The sequence below is a fragment of the Mobula hypostoma genome, chromosome 4 (genome assembly GCF_963921235.1).
Source record: "Mobula hypostoma chromosome 4, sMobHyp1.1, whole genome shotgun sequence".
Taxonomy (NCBI): domain Eukaryota; kingdom Metazoa; phylum Chordata; class Chondrichthyes; order Myliobatiformes; family Myliobatidae; genus Mobula; species Mobula hypostoma.
The window spans coordinates 151,625,004-151,641,404 of NC_086100.1; the positions used below are offsets into that span (position 1 = coordinate 151,625,004).

The 16,401-nt window shown below is 40.8% G+C and overlaps 1 protein-coding gene across 5 annotated transcripts in view; it reads right to left on the bottom strand.

Annotated features, from left to right (window-relative positions):
• The window catches only part of adamtsl7 (ADAMTS-like 7), a 554,745-nt gene that overhangs the window by 36,210 nt on the left and 502,134 nt on the right, over positions 1 to 16,401 (bottom strand). For all 5 annotated transcript variants that reach the window (XM_063046729.1, XM_063046728.1, XM_063046726.1 and 2 more), the window contains 2 exons: positions 2,647 to 2,776; positions 1,033 to 1,237 (listed from right to left, as the gene is read on the bottom strand). In XM_063046729.1, the coding sequence (XP_062902799.1) occupies positions 1,033 to 1,237; positions 2,647 to 2,776 (335 nt within the window). The remainder of the gene's footprint in view (positions 1 to 1,032; positions 1,238 to 2,646; positions 2,777 to 16,401) is intronic.

Consider the following 16,401-nt stretch of genomic DNA (forward strand, 5'->3'; position numbering starts at 1 on the left):
CTTGATAACCATTCTGAGCATTGCCTTATCAGTTAATGCATCAATATTGAAAAGGATCTTGCCTTTACAATTCCAATGAAATATATGATTGAACCACAGCCTAACTATATTTTTGATATGTCTTTCCACTGAGTGTGTAGTCTGCATCACTTGTTTTCCCTCCAAACTATTTTAGCTGCTGTGAGATCTATGGTAAGTGCATTGATTGGAGGCTTATGGGCATACACCATTTTAAATTGTTGGCTTTTTTGAAATTTGTAACATGAGCTAAAGGGTGATAAATTGCATCATAGCATTGGAATTGATGTCTCAAAATCAGACCCAAGAAAGCCACCAGCTAGCTAGAATTGGTTAACATGGTAATGGATGCAGGGATCCCAAGTGCAACTATCTAATTTGATCAGTATTGAATGTTTTTTTTGCTGCTTTCAGGTAAAACCCCGCACTTGGGAGGCAACTCACTTGCTCTGGGTTCTGACCACTCTGGGTTGGATAGACTAATGTTCAGTACTGCTGAGAGAAAATGGTTCCTCTGTTAACGTACTCCAGAGATAGGTTTAGATGGAGATGATCCTCGGAATGTAAGGGTTAATGTATGATAAGTGTTTGATGGCTCTGGGCCTGTACTCATTGGCTTTAGAAGAATGAAGGGGGATCTCATTGAAATGCCGAGATACAGTGGATGTGGAGAGGATGCTTACTATAATATGGGAGGTGTAGGCCTTTAGAACAGAGATGAGGAGGGTGGTGAATCTGTGGAATTCATTGCCATAGATGACTTTGGAGGCCAAGTCATTGGGTATATTTAAAGCAGAGGTTGATTATTTCTTGATTAATAGGGTGTCAAAGTTTAGGGAGAAGGCAGCAAGATAGGGTTCAGAAGAATAATAGATCAGGCATGATGTTACGCCAGAGCAGACTCGATGGGCTGAATGGCCAAATTCTGCTCCTATGAATTATGATGCCAGAACAAAACTTGTTGTGCCCCCTATGCCAACTGTTTCTGCCAGTCCTCCCATGAGATAGCTTTACCTCACTCCACTCTGTCCTGATGTGCCATTCACTGCAGATTTTCAGCTGGCAAGTAGCTGTAGTTTCCGGTTTCTCCAAGTGCCGGCATCTCTCAGGCTGAACACTGGTCGTTCGATTGGCATAGACCTGTCTGCAGAGAATTTGCCGATGTTGTATCCCAGGCCCACATGTCTTACTGCATTCGGACCATTCGCCTAGGTCCCAACTTTGATTAAAACAATAATACAGGTTAATAGAAGAGATCTCTCCAAATCAGAAACCACTGGGAAGAACTATGCTTTCAGCATTGTCATTATTGTCAGTGGCAACAAACAAGCAAATGTACGGAAATCTAGATGCATGTGAATGAACGTGAGTTAATATTTCCAGTTCTCACTTGTCAGTGATTTGTATAAACTAAGGAAAGAAAAATAATAGAAAATAAGGGCAGTAAAAGAAAAAAAAAGCAGATGGACTGTAAGCAAGCAGTCTTTTCACATCCTCAAGAATCCTCTTATACCCAATGGAAAATGTTTCTAAAACAGAATGCTTAATTAAAAAACTTCTAAGCTAAATGGGTTTATATGGCCCTCGATCCTTGATGCTTTTCTTCAAAGCTCGTACATTGTAGGACTCTGGGTCTTTCCACAGAGTTTCACCTTTCACCACAATTTTCAGGGATTCTGAGGGAAATACTGCAGATGAAGGGAAAAAGCATGCAGAGTATCTGTCCCCAGTGTCTTTAAGACCTTCATACAACATGCAGAAGTCTAAACAGAGGAAAGGCTTTATTTTCATTCTTCAAGATTTCCCTGAGATCCGTTGAGTGATATAAACAATGCTCAGAACCAAAAACAAAAAATAGGTTAGTCAAATTTATTTTAAATGAGTAAGTGGGTTTTTGATTGAAAACTTCTATTCCCGATGTTTGTGGAAATTAAGATTTGATGATGGAAAAGTTTTGCAACGTTGCGCCAATTTGTGTCCTTGCAGATGCTAAATAGAACTTTTTTTGTTTCAGATTATGGCTGATGGGGGAAATGGAAATGCCCCAAATGGAATGGTGGCTAATATTAAAGTATTTTATTTGGCTACACGAGAGAGGGAGCTCTAATTCTGTCCAGCTCCCCACCACTCCACTCTTTGCTTATCCCGGGAATAATATGTTTCAATGCCTCCCCAAACCAGTCTACCAACCCTCATCCTAATGAGCCAAACATAGATCTTCCCAGAAGATCAGATCTGTCCATGTCATGACCATTAGCATTCAATAGAACTACCAGGTGTTATATGTTTATGCAAAAAACATTGCTTCTATTTTTGCTACATCTGCTCAATCTCTAATGGTTACTTGTTATTACATTGCAATTTCATAGCCTTCACGGGGCTTTGATTAAGTCTCTGTTTCTGCTGGCCCCTGGCTGGATCGCATCCAAACTATGAAGACTGCTCTCCAGTTTTATGAAGGGTTCCATTTAAAGTAAAATTAAGTTAGGTTTATTCTGTGTATGATTGCATTATTCTGTGTGTGATTGCATTGCATTTCCCCTTCAGATCAACAGCAGATAAACACAAAACATGTATAGTTTTAACTGTAGACAATTTATGTAATAAGCAATGTCTGTGTGAACGTACTAAGCTGGACAAGGCTGGATGTTGCAAGCTTCTTCCTCCGGTGTTGGTCTCATTGCAATTTCACACAAGTTTTCTGATACTTCTTCATGAGTATTCCTGTTAACACACTTAAAAATGAGAACACGGCTCCCTAAAAGTCAAGAAAAGATATTTATTATTAACAGGAGGATTTCCTGCATCTGCATATCTTGTTTAGTGAATGCATTACTGCAATCAACAAAAGTTTTCAACTTTAGGGAGAGGCAATTTTTCTTAAGCAGAGGGTAGAGCCTATATGGAACAATCTGCAGACAAAGTGGTTGAGGCAAGACAATAACACCATTTAAAGTATTTGGGTAAATACATGTACAGGAGGGGTTTAGCAGGTTATGGGGCAAATGGGACAAGTTTTGGGGGTATCATAGTTGGCATGGTTGAGCTGGGCATAAGAGTCTGTTTCCATTCTGCATTACTCTGTGACTCAATGTACCAGAACTGTCAGCTTACATTTTACTAAGGTAATTTTTGTTAACCCACGTTATTATGAGCTACAGAACTAAGGTACCAGGCAATCATGATACCGGTTAGTGTGACGCTAATACAATTCTGGCATTGGAGTTCAGAGTTCAATTCCGATGTCACCTCAGCAGCACAGACAAAATGCTGGAGGAACTCAGCAGGCCAGGTAGCATCTATGGAAAAAAGTACAGCTGAAGTTTCGAGCTGAAGCCCTTCAGCGGGACTGGTCCAATGTCATCTGTAAGGAGTTTGTACGTCCTCCCCACAGAATGTGTGAGCTTTCTCCTCTGGTTTCCTCCCACAGTTCAAAGGTGTACTGGTTAGCAGATTAATTGGTCATTGTAAATTGTCCATTGATCAGGTTAGGGTTAAGTCGGTAATTGCTGGGCGGTGCGGCTAGAAGGGCCTGTTCCATACTGTACCACTAAATAAATTTTTAAAAAATGATGTAGCTAAATGCAGGAGCAGATTTGTGAGCCTCTATGATTGATGGTTGTTCTGATGTTCCAATTTAAGTTGATGAGCATTTTTGCTTGTCAGGCCGCTTTTTGGAAATTTTAACTACTAACTTTAAAGATTGAAGATCAAGACCAGCCGAAGTTCAAGTTCTCCATTGAATGCAGCAACATGGACTACCAACACAAGCACAAATATACAAAGTTAAGAAATATCAAAATGAAACTCAGTTTGATTACTAGAACTAGGTGATGAGGTTGTTGTCCAATCTGCAACTTGCAGTGTACTTTGCATTTAAAAGAGGTTTCTTCTCATTCGGGTAGGTCTCTAACCATTTGTTGATTATAAAGGATTGTACAGTGTGAGTTTGTAGCACTGATCACTCCCTAGTGTGCTGAGTAAAATGGGTAGATGGACTCACTATCCTCTAGATCATCTGATATGTAATAATGGTGTTAGCTTCTCGGTGAGCATTCTAAATATTTCATTTGAGGTCTTTAGAGCAATCATGATTTTTATATTCTGTGTTTTTGCTCATTATTTATCATTTTTTTGTGCAGGGTGTGGTCAATGTTCTTTTTGTGTTTAGTGCAGGGAGAGTGGGGTCTAGGGGTTGATGTTCCTGTTGTGTTTTGTTAGTTTTTTTATGCAGGGAGGTTGATTTAGGGGTCAATATTCTTGCTGTGTTTTGTACGGGGAGGGGATTTGGGGGTAGATGTTCTTGTTGTATTTTGTTATTTTTTTCGTGCAGGGAACGACATTTGGGGGTTTATGTTCTTGTTGCATTTTATGCAGGGGGATGGGGGTTTGGGGGGAGTCGATATCCTTGTTGCGTTTTGTGAGGGGGAAAAGGGGCTTGGTGAGGTGGTTGATGATTGTGTTGCCATTCTTTTTTTGTGCGGGGTGGGTGAGTTTGCTGTTTCTCTTTGAACTGACTTCCATGGTTTTCTTTGTTTTGTGACTAGCTGGAGAAGAAGAATCTCGGAGTTGTATACTGCAGACATACTTTGATGATAAATAAACCATTGAATCTTTTTCTTTGAACCTTTGAATCACAATTGAATTGGTTGCCCTGTTTCTAAATCTGATTCACATCTGCTATAATTAAAGGAAATATCTTGATTTCACTCAGTTAAATCAACTAAAATCAATTGAACCAAGTAAACAGCATTTATGGAGTTGATGCTGTGGAGAACCTTCACAAGACTGCGTGTGTAGCGGGGAGATAGCAAGTGTAAGAGGTGAGAAGGAAGGGTGAGCCAGGAGCTGGCAGGAGATAGATGGAACCAGGTGAGCAGGGATAAGATGGCCATAGGGAACTAGTTGAGGTGCGGGAGGGAGAAGGGGTAGAGTCAGGAGACAGCAGGCTGTGGGTGATAGTGGATAAGAAAAGAGAAAAAAGGGGGGTCAGATAGGTGGGTGAAGGGAGAGGGGAAATGTAGGGACAAAGGCTGGATGGTGGTAAAGGGAAACAAAAGGCTGCAAATATGGAATCTGATCAGGAAGGAAGGTGATAATGTGGAATAAAGTAAAGGAGAGGAACACAGGGAACTAGTTGTGGAAGGGGGCACATCTTAAACCATGAGGTGCATTAGGGAGATAGAATTTTGTGGGAGGAGGGATATGAAACTGGGTGATTGGTGGAGGAGTGTGTTGTGGGGGGGGGGGTAGTGAAACTCGAATGAAAGGGAAAGGAGCATACTTCCTGGAACAGTTTTTTTTCTTGGAAGAGATTTATCTTCTCAGTTTCCATATTAAATCTTTTATATGGCCTCACACTGTGAACCAGCAACTGCCTTCTTAAAGACAATGTATCTGTTTGCTTACAGCGTAGAAGTTGCATGTAAATATTTTTTCTTGAAAACTGGTTATCTTTTTATTTAACTAACTGCCTCATCTATTCCATAACCCCTGAAAATGTTTGCATTCCTGTAACCAATGCTCCTGTCTTAAAAAAAACTTTAAAAACTTTATGGGAGAATTTACATGAAGTTGTACTCTTGGAGGTCAGGTCTTCGGTAACCAATGCTTTGCAGATGTTTTAACTTAGTTGTTTTATGTGCATAATTACAGGTAGACCACAGTTAAATTGGGATTACCCTATCTAAGTTGTTGATAGGGTACAACACATACAAAATGCTGGATGAACTCAGCTGGTCAGGCAGCATCAATGGAAGGAAATGAACAGTTGACAGTTCAGACCGAGATCTGACTGTTCATTTCCCTCTCTAGATACTGTCTGACCTGCAGAATTCCTTCGGCATTTTGTGTGTGTTGCTCCACATTTCCAGTCTTTCTTGTATCACCAGAACAACACTTAATTACAGAACAAAACATCATCAGTATGACAATGACATGAAGTCATCATTATTCCAAAATGCAGAAAATAAAACAAGTCCTGTAAAACAATTTCAGAAGGCTGAAGGCTGGCAAGTTATTTTTTTTTTAACTTGGCAAAAAAGAATTTATTTATTTATTTAGAATAGATTCCTCTGGCCCTTCAAACCACGTCGCCAGCAGCCCACCAATTTAACCCTAGTCTAATCATAGGACAATTTACCATGATGAATTAACCTACTAACTGGTTTGTCTTTGGACTGTAGGAGGAAACTGGAGCACCCGGAGGAAACCCACACAGTCTACAGGGAGGATGTATAATCACCTTACAGAGGATGCCGGATTTGAACTCCAAATTCCAATGCCCCGAACTCTAATAGCATTGCGCTAACCACTGCACTACCTTGATACCCATTCTTTTAATTTGATATTATTTTAGTATCTGGAATTAAAAGAAAATTTTAAATATCAGTAGCCAACTGGCTATTTTTATTAAATCCAATGAAAGACCATCAGATTTTAACTTTTTGACTGAGCCAGGGGTATACCTTTCCTTCCTAAGCACTCAATCAGTTGATGACCTCCCAGCATTCAGCAGAAGAAGTGCACTGAAAAATATCAACACTGTCTGGGCTCACGGGAGCTCAGCAATGCAGCGAGGAAAATGGTGGTGGAAAGTTAGAAGACTGCATATTGGTAACTAATGAATTGTTACCTAGTGTTTCCCAAAGCGACTGGCCACTGAAAATTGCCCCTAGTATTTAGATGGGAGGTAGAACTGCTAGTAACGTGAAGAGGATAAAATGGGAGTAATGCAACTGGGTGGTTGATGCTTCATGCAGACTCAGTGAGCTGAAGGTCCTGTTTCTGTGCTGTGTGACTCTGACTATAAAAAATATGAATGAAAACACATTATAAATGTAGCTTGTCTTTTATAGCAATGTACTGCAGATACGTTATGACATGAGTATGCACTGTTGTACAGTTCAAAACTAAATGATGCATATTCAGTGTTAGTTCTAGTGATGTAAGATCGATGGATTTTGGTTGTTCCCTAGCCAGGTGTTACATATCTTTATAATATTAACTGTCTAAGGACTGCATGGGAGAAATTTGATCCACTTTACAGGAATCTCACAACATAAGAGAATCAAAGTCCCAAAGATTTCAAGTCCTTGAAAAGCATAAATTGATAAGTCCTGTTCCTTTGGAGGCAAGGTGAGAAATGGAAAATCAAACCTTTACCCAGTTAGATCGTTAGTACAATTCCAGGTTACAAAAATTAACCTCTCTCTGCCCTCTGAAATATTAATAATGTAGAGTGCTGTAATGTGAGGTCAGGATGCTGGAAGCTTCTGTAAAACAACTCAGAGAGACCCTTAGATTCCCTTTCAGTGACCATGTGGAATGGCTGGTAAAGATTTTTTTTTTCATTTGTTGGCCAATTAGAAAATTGGGTAGAGAATTAGCTGACTGGCAGGAGGCAAGGTGTGAAATAAAGGGAGCCTTTTCTGAATGGCTGCCAGTGATTCGTGGTGTTCTGCTGGGGTCAGTGTTGGGGCCACTTCTTTTTATGTTATATGTCAATGATTTGGATAATGCAATTGATGGATTTGTGGCCAAGTTTGCAGATAATGTGAAGGTAGGTGGAGGGGCTGGTATTCTGGAGGAAGCAGGGAGTTTGCAGAAGGACTTAGATGAAGAGAACAGGCAAAGAAGTGGCAGATAGAATACCGTGTAGGGGAATGTGTGGTCATGCACTTTGATAGAAGGAATAAAGGCGTAGCCTTTGCTAAACAAAGAGAAAATTCAAAAATCAGAGGTGTAAAGATAGATAGATAGATATACTTTATTAATCCCGAGGGAAATTTGGTTTCTTTACAGCCGCACCAACCAAGAATAGAGCATAAAAATAGCAATACAAAAAATCCCACCAATCAAACACCCAACAATCAAAAAGAGACTAGGAGTCCTTGTGCAGGATTCCCTAAAAGTTAACTTGCAGGTTGAGTTGGTGATAAAGAAGGCAAATGACTAGAATATAAAAGCAAGGATGTAATGATGAGGCTTTATAAGGCATAGGGCAGACCATACTTGGAGTATTGTGAGCAATTTTGGGCCCCTTATCTAAGAAAAAATGTGCTGGCATTGGAGACGGTCCAGAGGAGGCTCACGAGAACGATTCTGGGAATGAATGAGTTAATGCATGAGGAGTGTTTGATAGCTCTGGGCCTGTACTCGCTGGAGTTTAGAAAAATGAGGGTGATCTCACTGAAACCTATTGAATATTGAAAGGGCTCGATATATTGGATGTGGAGGGGGTGTTGCCTATAGTGGGGGAATCTAGAACTAGAGGGAACAGCTTCCGAATAGGGGGATGTCCATTTAGAACAGAGATGAGGAGGAACCTTTTTTGCTAGAGGGTGTTGAATCTGTGAAATTCATTGCCATAGACCGCTGTGGAAGCCCATTTAAAGTGGAAATTGACAAGTTCTTGATTAGTCAGGGTGTTTAAGGTTTCAGGGATCAGGCAGGAGAATGGGGTTAAGAGGGATAATAAATCAGCCATGATGGAATGGTGGAGCAGACGCGATGGGCCGAATGACATAATTCTGCTCCTAAGCCTTATGGTCTTATGATTATAAACACGCCCTTCCCCAGCCTCCCACGATCAGGTTGTTCCTGTACTGCAAAGAAGAGTTGCTAGTTATCCTGAATGAGTTAGCAGTCTGTCTCTGGACACTCCTTCTTCTCTTGTTACATGCCAGAAATACCTAAGTAATGTTGGTATGAATCAACTTCACATTCTCAGACAAGGTCAGCCGCCCTATCTACAGGTGCAGGCAAGACGAATGCTGCCAGCCGGAAAAGACCTGCACTCACATAGCATCTTTCACGACTTTAGAAAGTCCAATCTATTTCTCTGATAACATACTTTGGAAGTGTCATCCCTTTTAATAGGTAGGGGAATACAGCAGGTAAAGTGTGCATAGGAAGGCCCCATCATCACTAACAAGTGACCAGACAATAGTTACTATTGAGGAATGACTGTGGTCTGGACATCGGAAGGACTTGGTGTCAAAAGAGGAGTATGGGATCTTTCCTGTCTACCTTGGAGGACAATGAGGATTCAGTTTAACATATCATCCAATTGACAGCACTCCACTCTATCCGTTGCATGTGCATTTCATCCTTTCTCATCTACTACTTCTAAGACTTCGGTCAGTGCCAGTGATACGAGTGCCATGTTTCACGTCTTTGCACACATTAACCCATTCTGCACCCCACAGTTTCAACTATTTAGGTGTTCCCCACACATTTCACAAGATCATAACATGTAAAGATAGGCACGGAATTTCAAGGACCAAGCACAAACAGGTCTATTATTCTTTTGTAGGTCAGATATCTGTCAGGTATTTTGGAATGGCTATTCTTGTTACTAGAGAAGAAGAGAAATCTCCAGTTATTAAAAACGATTGGCTGTTTTTGTTGGCAATGTCTGACCAGGTGCATTGTTCCACAGAATGTGAAGGATGCACTGTTTGAAAGGCAGCAGCTTGAAAATGTAAAAGTATATCTCTGATTATAAACCATCCATTGATCATATTCTTAAAAGTGTTCCAAACAACCTGGCCTTTATGACAGGGAGTTTTGTCTGCAATGGTATTTGATTATGTTTGTCCATCAACCTCCGACCTTGCTGCTTGAATAAAATAGCCAGTTCTCAAAGGCAATGCGCAGTGTTATTTTTCACCATGTTCTGGGTACCTTGAGATGCCAAAACACTATTCTGCATTGGTCTACACAAGAAGACACCTGAATGATGAAAATGTGTTATGGCACTACCCTTGAAGAAAGTCATGGAGGCTACTTTCCACCCAGCAGTAACTAGCCCAACTGGTGGTGTAGTGGCATCAGAACTGGCTGGTCCCCAGTTCAAATCCGGCCAGGGCCCTGCATCTACATGGAAGAAAGGCCTGGCAATCTACTTTGGTACCTTGCCACAAAGATTCTATGGATAACGTAGATTCTATGCACAACGAGTCGACAACATCAACAATAAGTAACTGATTAGAGAGCTCAATTGGAAATTTGTCTATTCTGCAATAGGTGGGTATTCTTCTCCACCAGATCACTGTCCTGATAGCATGGGTATGAGTTCATTGACTCCACAATAACATTTTGTTGGATTGACTATTTAAAAATATATGGTCCAATACCCCGTTGACAATGAAGCAGAGTAAAATTCTCACTGAATGTGGATCATGTATAACTCTGGACCTTAATAAATATCAGGCAACCAATGTTCTTACTAATTTGTTAAAGTTATTTGTACTTTATCCTTATATACAGTGGCATGCAAAAGTTTGGGCACCCCTGGTCAAAATTTCTGTTACTGTGAATAGCTAAGTGAATAAAAGATGACCTGATTTCCAAAAGGCATAAAGTTAAAGATGACCATATTTCTTTAATATTTTAAGCAAGATTACCAAGTGTCCTGACGAAGGGTTCCGGCCTGAAACGTCGACCGATCTTTTCCACAGATGCTACCTGACCTGCTGAGTTCCTCCAGCGTGTTGTGAGTGTTACTTTTTTATTTCCATCTTTTACAGTTTCAAAATAACAAAAAAGGAAAAGGGCCCGAAGCAAAAGTTTGGGACCCTGCATGGTCAGTACTTAGTAACACCCCCTTTAGCAAGTATCACAGCTTGTAAACGCTTTCTGTAGCCAGCTAAGAGTCTTTCAATTCTTGTTTGGGGGATTTTCACCCATTCTTCCTTGCAAAAGGCTTCTAGTTCTGTGAGAATCTTGGGCCATCTTGCGTGCACTGCTCTTTTGAGGTCTATCCACAGATTTTCAATGATGTCAGTGTCTGTGAGGGCCATGGCAAAACCTTCAGCTTGCACCTCTTGAGGTAGTCCATTGTGGATTTTGAGGTGTGTTTAAGATCATCATGCTGTTGTAGAAGCCATCCTCTTTTCACCTTCAGCTTTTTTACAGACGGTGTGATGTTTGCTTCCAGAATTTGCTGGTGTTTAATTGAATTCATTCTTCCCTCTACCAGTGAAATGTTCCCTGTGCCACTGGCTGCAACACAAGCCCAAAGCGTGATCGATCCACCCCCGTGCTTATCAGTTGGAGAGGTGTTCTTTTCATGAAATTCTGCACCCTTTTTTCTCCAAACATACCTTTGGTCATTGCAGCCAAAAAGTTCTATTTTAACTTCATCAGTCCACAGGACATGCTTCCAAAATGCATCAGGCTTGTTTAGATGTTCCTTTGCAAACTTCTGACGCTGAATTTTGTGATGAGGATGCAGAAAAGATTTTTTTCTGATGACTCTTCCATGAAGGTCATATTTGTGCAGGTGTCGCTACACAGTAGAACAGTGCATCACCACTCCAGAGTCTGCTAAATCTTCCTGAAGGTCTTTTGCAGTCAAACGGGGGTTTTGATTTGCCTTTCTAGCAATCCTACGAGTAGTTCTCTCAAAAAGTTTTCTTGGTCTTCCAGACCTCAACTTGACCTCCACCGTACCTGTTAACTACCATTTCTTAATTATATTACGAACTGAGGAAACGGCTACCCGAAAACGCTTTGCTATCTTCTTATAGCCTTCTCTTGCTTTGTGGGCATCATCTATAATTTTCAGAGTGCTAGGCAGCTGTTTAAAGGAGCCCATGGCTGCTGATTGTTGGGACAAGGCTTGAGGAGTCAGGGTATTTATAAAGCTTTGAAATTTGCATCACCTGACCTTTCCTAACGATGACTGTGAACAAGCCATAGCCCTAACAAGCTAATTAAGGTCTGAGACCTTGGTAAAAGTTATCTGAGAGCTCAAATCTCTTGGGGTGCCCAAACTTTTGCATGGTGCTCCTTTCCTTTTTTTCACTCTAAAATATTACAAAACAAAAATAATACACTAATCTTGCTTAAAATGTTGAAAAGAATGTTTCATCTTTGACTTTTGGAGATCAGTTCATCTTCTACTCACTTAACTATTCACAGTAACAGAAATTCTGACCAGGGTGCCCAAACTTTTGCATGCCACTTTAAGTAAAATCTAAAATAATTGCAAATTTAATAGATTCAGGAGGCTACTAAATGTTGCAGTTACAAATTCAGCCATATTACATATTTATGGATGCTAATTGGCACAATATGACTGATATGAAGTGCTAGAACTGGGTAAGAAATTGCTGTAGTCAGAGAAACATAAACATAGAACAGTTACAGCACAGCATCGGCCCTTCGGCCCATGATGTTGTGCTGACCAATATAAAGCTAGTCCACAATCAATCTATCCTTTCCCTCCCAACACAGCCCATAGTTCTCCATTTTGCTTAAATTCATGTGTCAATCTAAGAGTCTTTTAAATGTCCCTATTTTATCAGCCTCTGCCACCACTCCTGGCCAGGTACCTACCACTCTCTGTGTAAAAGATCTACCGCTACCATCTTCCCTAAACTTTTCTCCATTCATGTTAAATGGAAGTGCTTTGGTATTGGCCAATGCTGCCCAGGAAAAAAGATGCTGGCTGTCCTCTCTATCTACACCTCTCATAATCTTACATGACTCTATCAAGTCACCTCTCATCCTTCATCACTCCAAAGAGAAAAGCCCCAACTCACTCAATCTTTCTAATCCCAGCAGCGCCCTTGTAGATCTTCTCTGCACCCACTCTAAACCTTCTTCATCATTCCATCCATCTAATGAGGTTACAGTAAATGAACACACTACTCTTAGGTGCGGTCTAACCAGAGTTTTACAGAGCTGAAACATTGCCTCGTGGCTCTTGAACTCAGTCATTCAACTGATGAAGGCCAGAACGCCATACATCTTTTTAACCATCCTATTAACTTGTGTGCAAACTTTGAGGGAGCTATGGACATGGACCAGGAGCAACTTGGAATGACTTAAATAGGAGAATAATTTATTTAAATCAAGTTTCAGCACTTCTTGAGCATTGTTATTACTTTTTGATCATATTAAAATAAGCAAAAACTCATTTAGCAATCACAAATTATATCTGCTTAAAAGCAAATGGAATGTTAAAAATAACGTTCATGAGATCCTCATTGCCAAACTTTCATGTTTATTTCTCTGTACTGGACACTGATGGCTTGGCTGTATGATGCAGTGCAGGCAGAACTAATATCGTGTTGTGGCATTAATAAGACGCTGGCAGAATGGGTATGGGAGGGTAGGAAAACTGACATACTTAGAGGACAGACAGATCATCTCTTGGCATGGTTCCTCATCATCTGTGGCATTGTGTAAGAGCAGATTTTAGGGTTATTGGCTGATTACCATTGGGCGGTAAAAATATGAAACTGACTGCTGTTGTCCTTCTGTATTGATAGAGCAGAGGGATATGCTAGAGGACAGCTAATGAACTACTTATTTCTAAGAAAGCATGATGTACAGCTGGGATCCAGTTAATTTTTAATCCAGCCACTATCAGACTCTTCAATGACTTCTCATACACAAAACAGTGAACGGTTGATATCCTAATCTACCTTGTTGTGTCCCTTGCACTTTATTTGTTTGCTTGTACTGCACTACATCTCGATCTCCGCAGTAACTTCCAGTTCCCTGATCCTGACTGCCTGTTTTCACCATGGATGCCCAGTCCCTATACACTTCTATTCCCCATCAAGAAGGGTTCAAAGACCTCTGCTTCTTTTTCAATAAAAGAAATAACTAGTTCCCCTCCACCGCTACACTCCCCCATCTGGCAGAACTGGTCTTCACCCTCAGCGTTTGTTCCTTTGGCTTCTCCCACTTGCTGTAAGCTTCTCTGGGCATGCACATTGCCCCAGCCATACCCACCTCTTCACTGGCTATGTAGAACAGTCCATGTTCCAAGCCACGCCCAGTATAGCTCCCCGACTCTTCCTCCACTAAATTGATGACTGCATTGGTGCTGCTTCATGCACCAATGCTGAGCTAGTTAATTTCATCAACTTTGCCTCTAATTTCCACCCTTCCCTTAAATTCCCTTGGTCCATTTCTGACATCAACCTCCCCTTTCTCGACCTCCCCGTCTGTAACTCCAGAGACAAACTGACAAGTGACAGCTTTTATAAACCCACCAATTCCAATGGTTATCTTGACTATACCTCTTCCCACCCTGTCTCCTGTAAAAATGCTATTCTCTTTTCTCTGTTCCTTCATCTCCACCGCATCTATTCCCAGATGCGGCTTTCCTTTCAGGTCACCAGAGATGTCCTCCTTCTTCAAGGAACTGTGATTCCCTTCCTTCACTATTGATGCTGCCCTCACCTGCATCTCCTCCATTTCCCGAACATCTGTGCTCATCCCATTGTCTCTCTGTTTTAACAGTGATAAGAGTTCCTTTTGTCCTTACCTACCATCCCATAAGCCAAAGGGATCCTACCACCAAACATATCTTTACCTCTCCCCCTGCCCTGCTTTCTGTAGGGATCGTTCCCTCAATTCCCTTGTCCATTCGTCCCTCGACACTAATCTCCCTACTGGCACTTATCACTGAAAGCAGCTGAAATGCTACACCTGCCCGTTCACCTCCTCCCTCCATCTAGGGGAGGCAGCACTTCACTTGCAAATCTGCTGGGGTCGACTATTGTGTCCAGTGCTTCTGTTGCGGTGAGACCCGTTGTAAATTACGGGACAGCTTCGCCGAGCAGCTCCGCTCCATCCACCATAAGCGGAACTTCCCGGTGACGAAACATTTTAATTCTGATTCTGATTCCTATTCCCATTCTGACATGTTGGACCATGGCCTTCTCTTGTGCCAAGATGAGGCTTCCCTCAAGGTGGAGGAGTAATACCTTATATTCTGTCTGGGTAGTCTCATCACCTTCCAGCTAGCCTCCTTCCCCTTCCCCACCTTTTTATTCTGGCAACTTTCCCCTTCCTTTCCAATCCTAAAGAAGGGTCTCGGCCTGAAACATTGTCTGCTTGTTAATTTCCATAGATGTGGCCTGACCTGCTGAGTTCCTCCAGTGTTTTGTGTGTGTTGCTTTGGATTTCCAGCATCTGCAGAATATCTCATGTTTGTGGATCTCTGTAACTGTAACACTATATTCTGCATTCTAGTTACCTTATTGCTATGTCGATGTGTGGAATGATCTGTTTGGATGATTTGCAAAGACGACAATAATGAATCAAAACTAATAACAAAACAACATTCAGTACTTCAATGCAAGAAATTCTGGCATCATGTTGCAGTTATATCAGAGACACCGCAGTGAAAGATAACTGCACTTTGTTAAAAATAACATTTTTATTGCAGGCTGTAAACTTTACAAAGTTGCCTTTCACATCTAACTCAGGCTTTGAAGCCCTTGATGACTTGACACTCAGAACCAAGAAGGCAGTCATTTGAGATTGGTTGGCACCAGTCTTGCTGCTGGTCTCTGGGAGGCTGCTTCAAAGAATGTATTAGAAAAGAAATATCAACCAGTAGCAAGATATAACTTAATACAGCCACAGGTTAAAAAAAAAGCCACATAAAGGTTGAAGAATGCAAAAGGTTTTTATAAAAATGAATAATCTTGCAAGTAAAAAAGTTAAGAGATCTTGAAGTTTTATTAGACTTGAATCTATTTACCCAATCAGCAGAAATGAACAAAGGCAATCTAATGGTAACTGCACAGTTTGGACAGTAGAATATAAATCAGAGGAAGTAGTGAGCTAACTTTATACTTTGAGATTTACACCTCAGTCTGGTAAACAAGAAACAAAAAAGTATTCATACATTGCTGACAGAGCAAACAAGAAGGATTTTCCCAGAATCAGAAGTCTAGTTTGTAAGGAAATATGGAAGAAACTTGGAAATGTAGTGCGAGTGAAAAGAGATATTAAAGGTGCAAAAAACACCCCCCAAATATTTAAATATAATAAGAAAAGAACAAAAGAACCCTCAAATTATGAAATAGAAACTTTAGGAGTGATTATCATTAACTTTTCTTCAAATTATCGGAGTAAGCGTGACCGCATGAGGGTTTAAGACTGGCTGTGTATTTGTTACTGATTCATCCAATCATACAGTACATTGAAATCAAACTAGGGGAAAAGAATTTTAACAAAGACAAAGGCCTCTCTCTGAGTAAGAACTGGAATTTGAAATTGAAGAAATGGAATTAATGACAAATTAGACAGCTGGAAGAAAAATTGGTTTGGTACAGGAAGGAGAAACAAGCTCAATATGAAGGGTGACTACAATTCAAAAGTGAGTTACTCTGCACTCATTCTTCACAAAGAATACAGCAGAGAGACTTCTTGTAAGATTATAAAATTTGTTGCCAACAGCTAGCTATGTTCAGGAATTACTTGTGAAGGGTAGATTGCTAGACAAAAAAATCTGGACAAATTTAACGGATGGGCCAAGGAATGTAGGAAAGATTCAATGAGGATAAAATGTACAAAGGCAGCGGAAATCTGAAACATATGCACAGGGAAGGGACTGCAGTTTGGTTT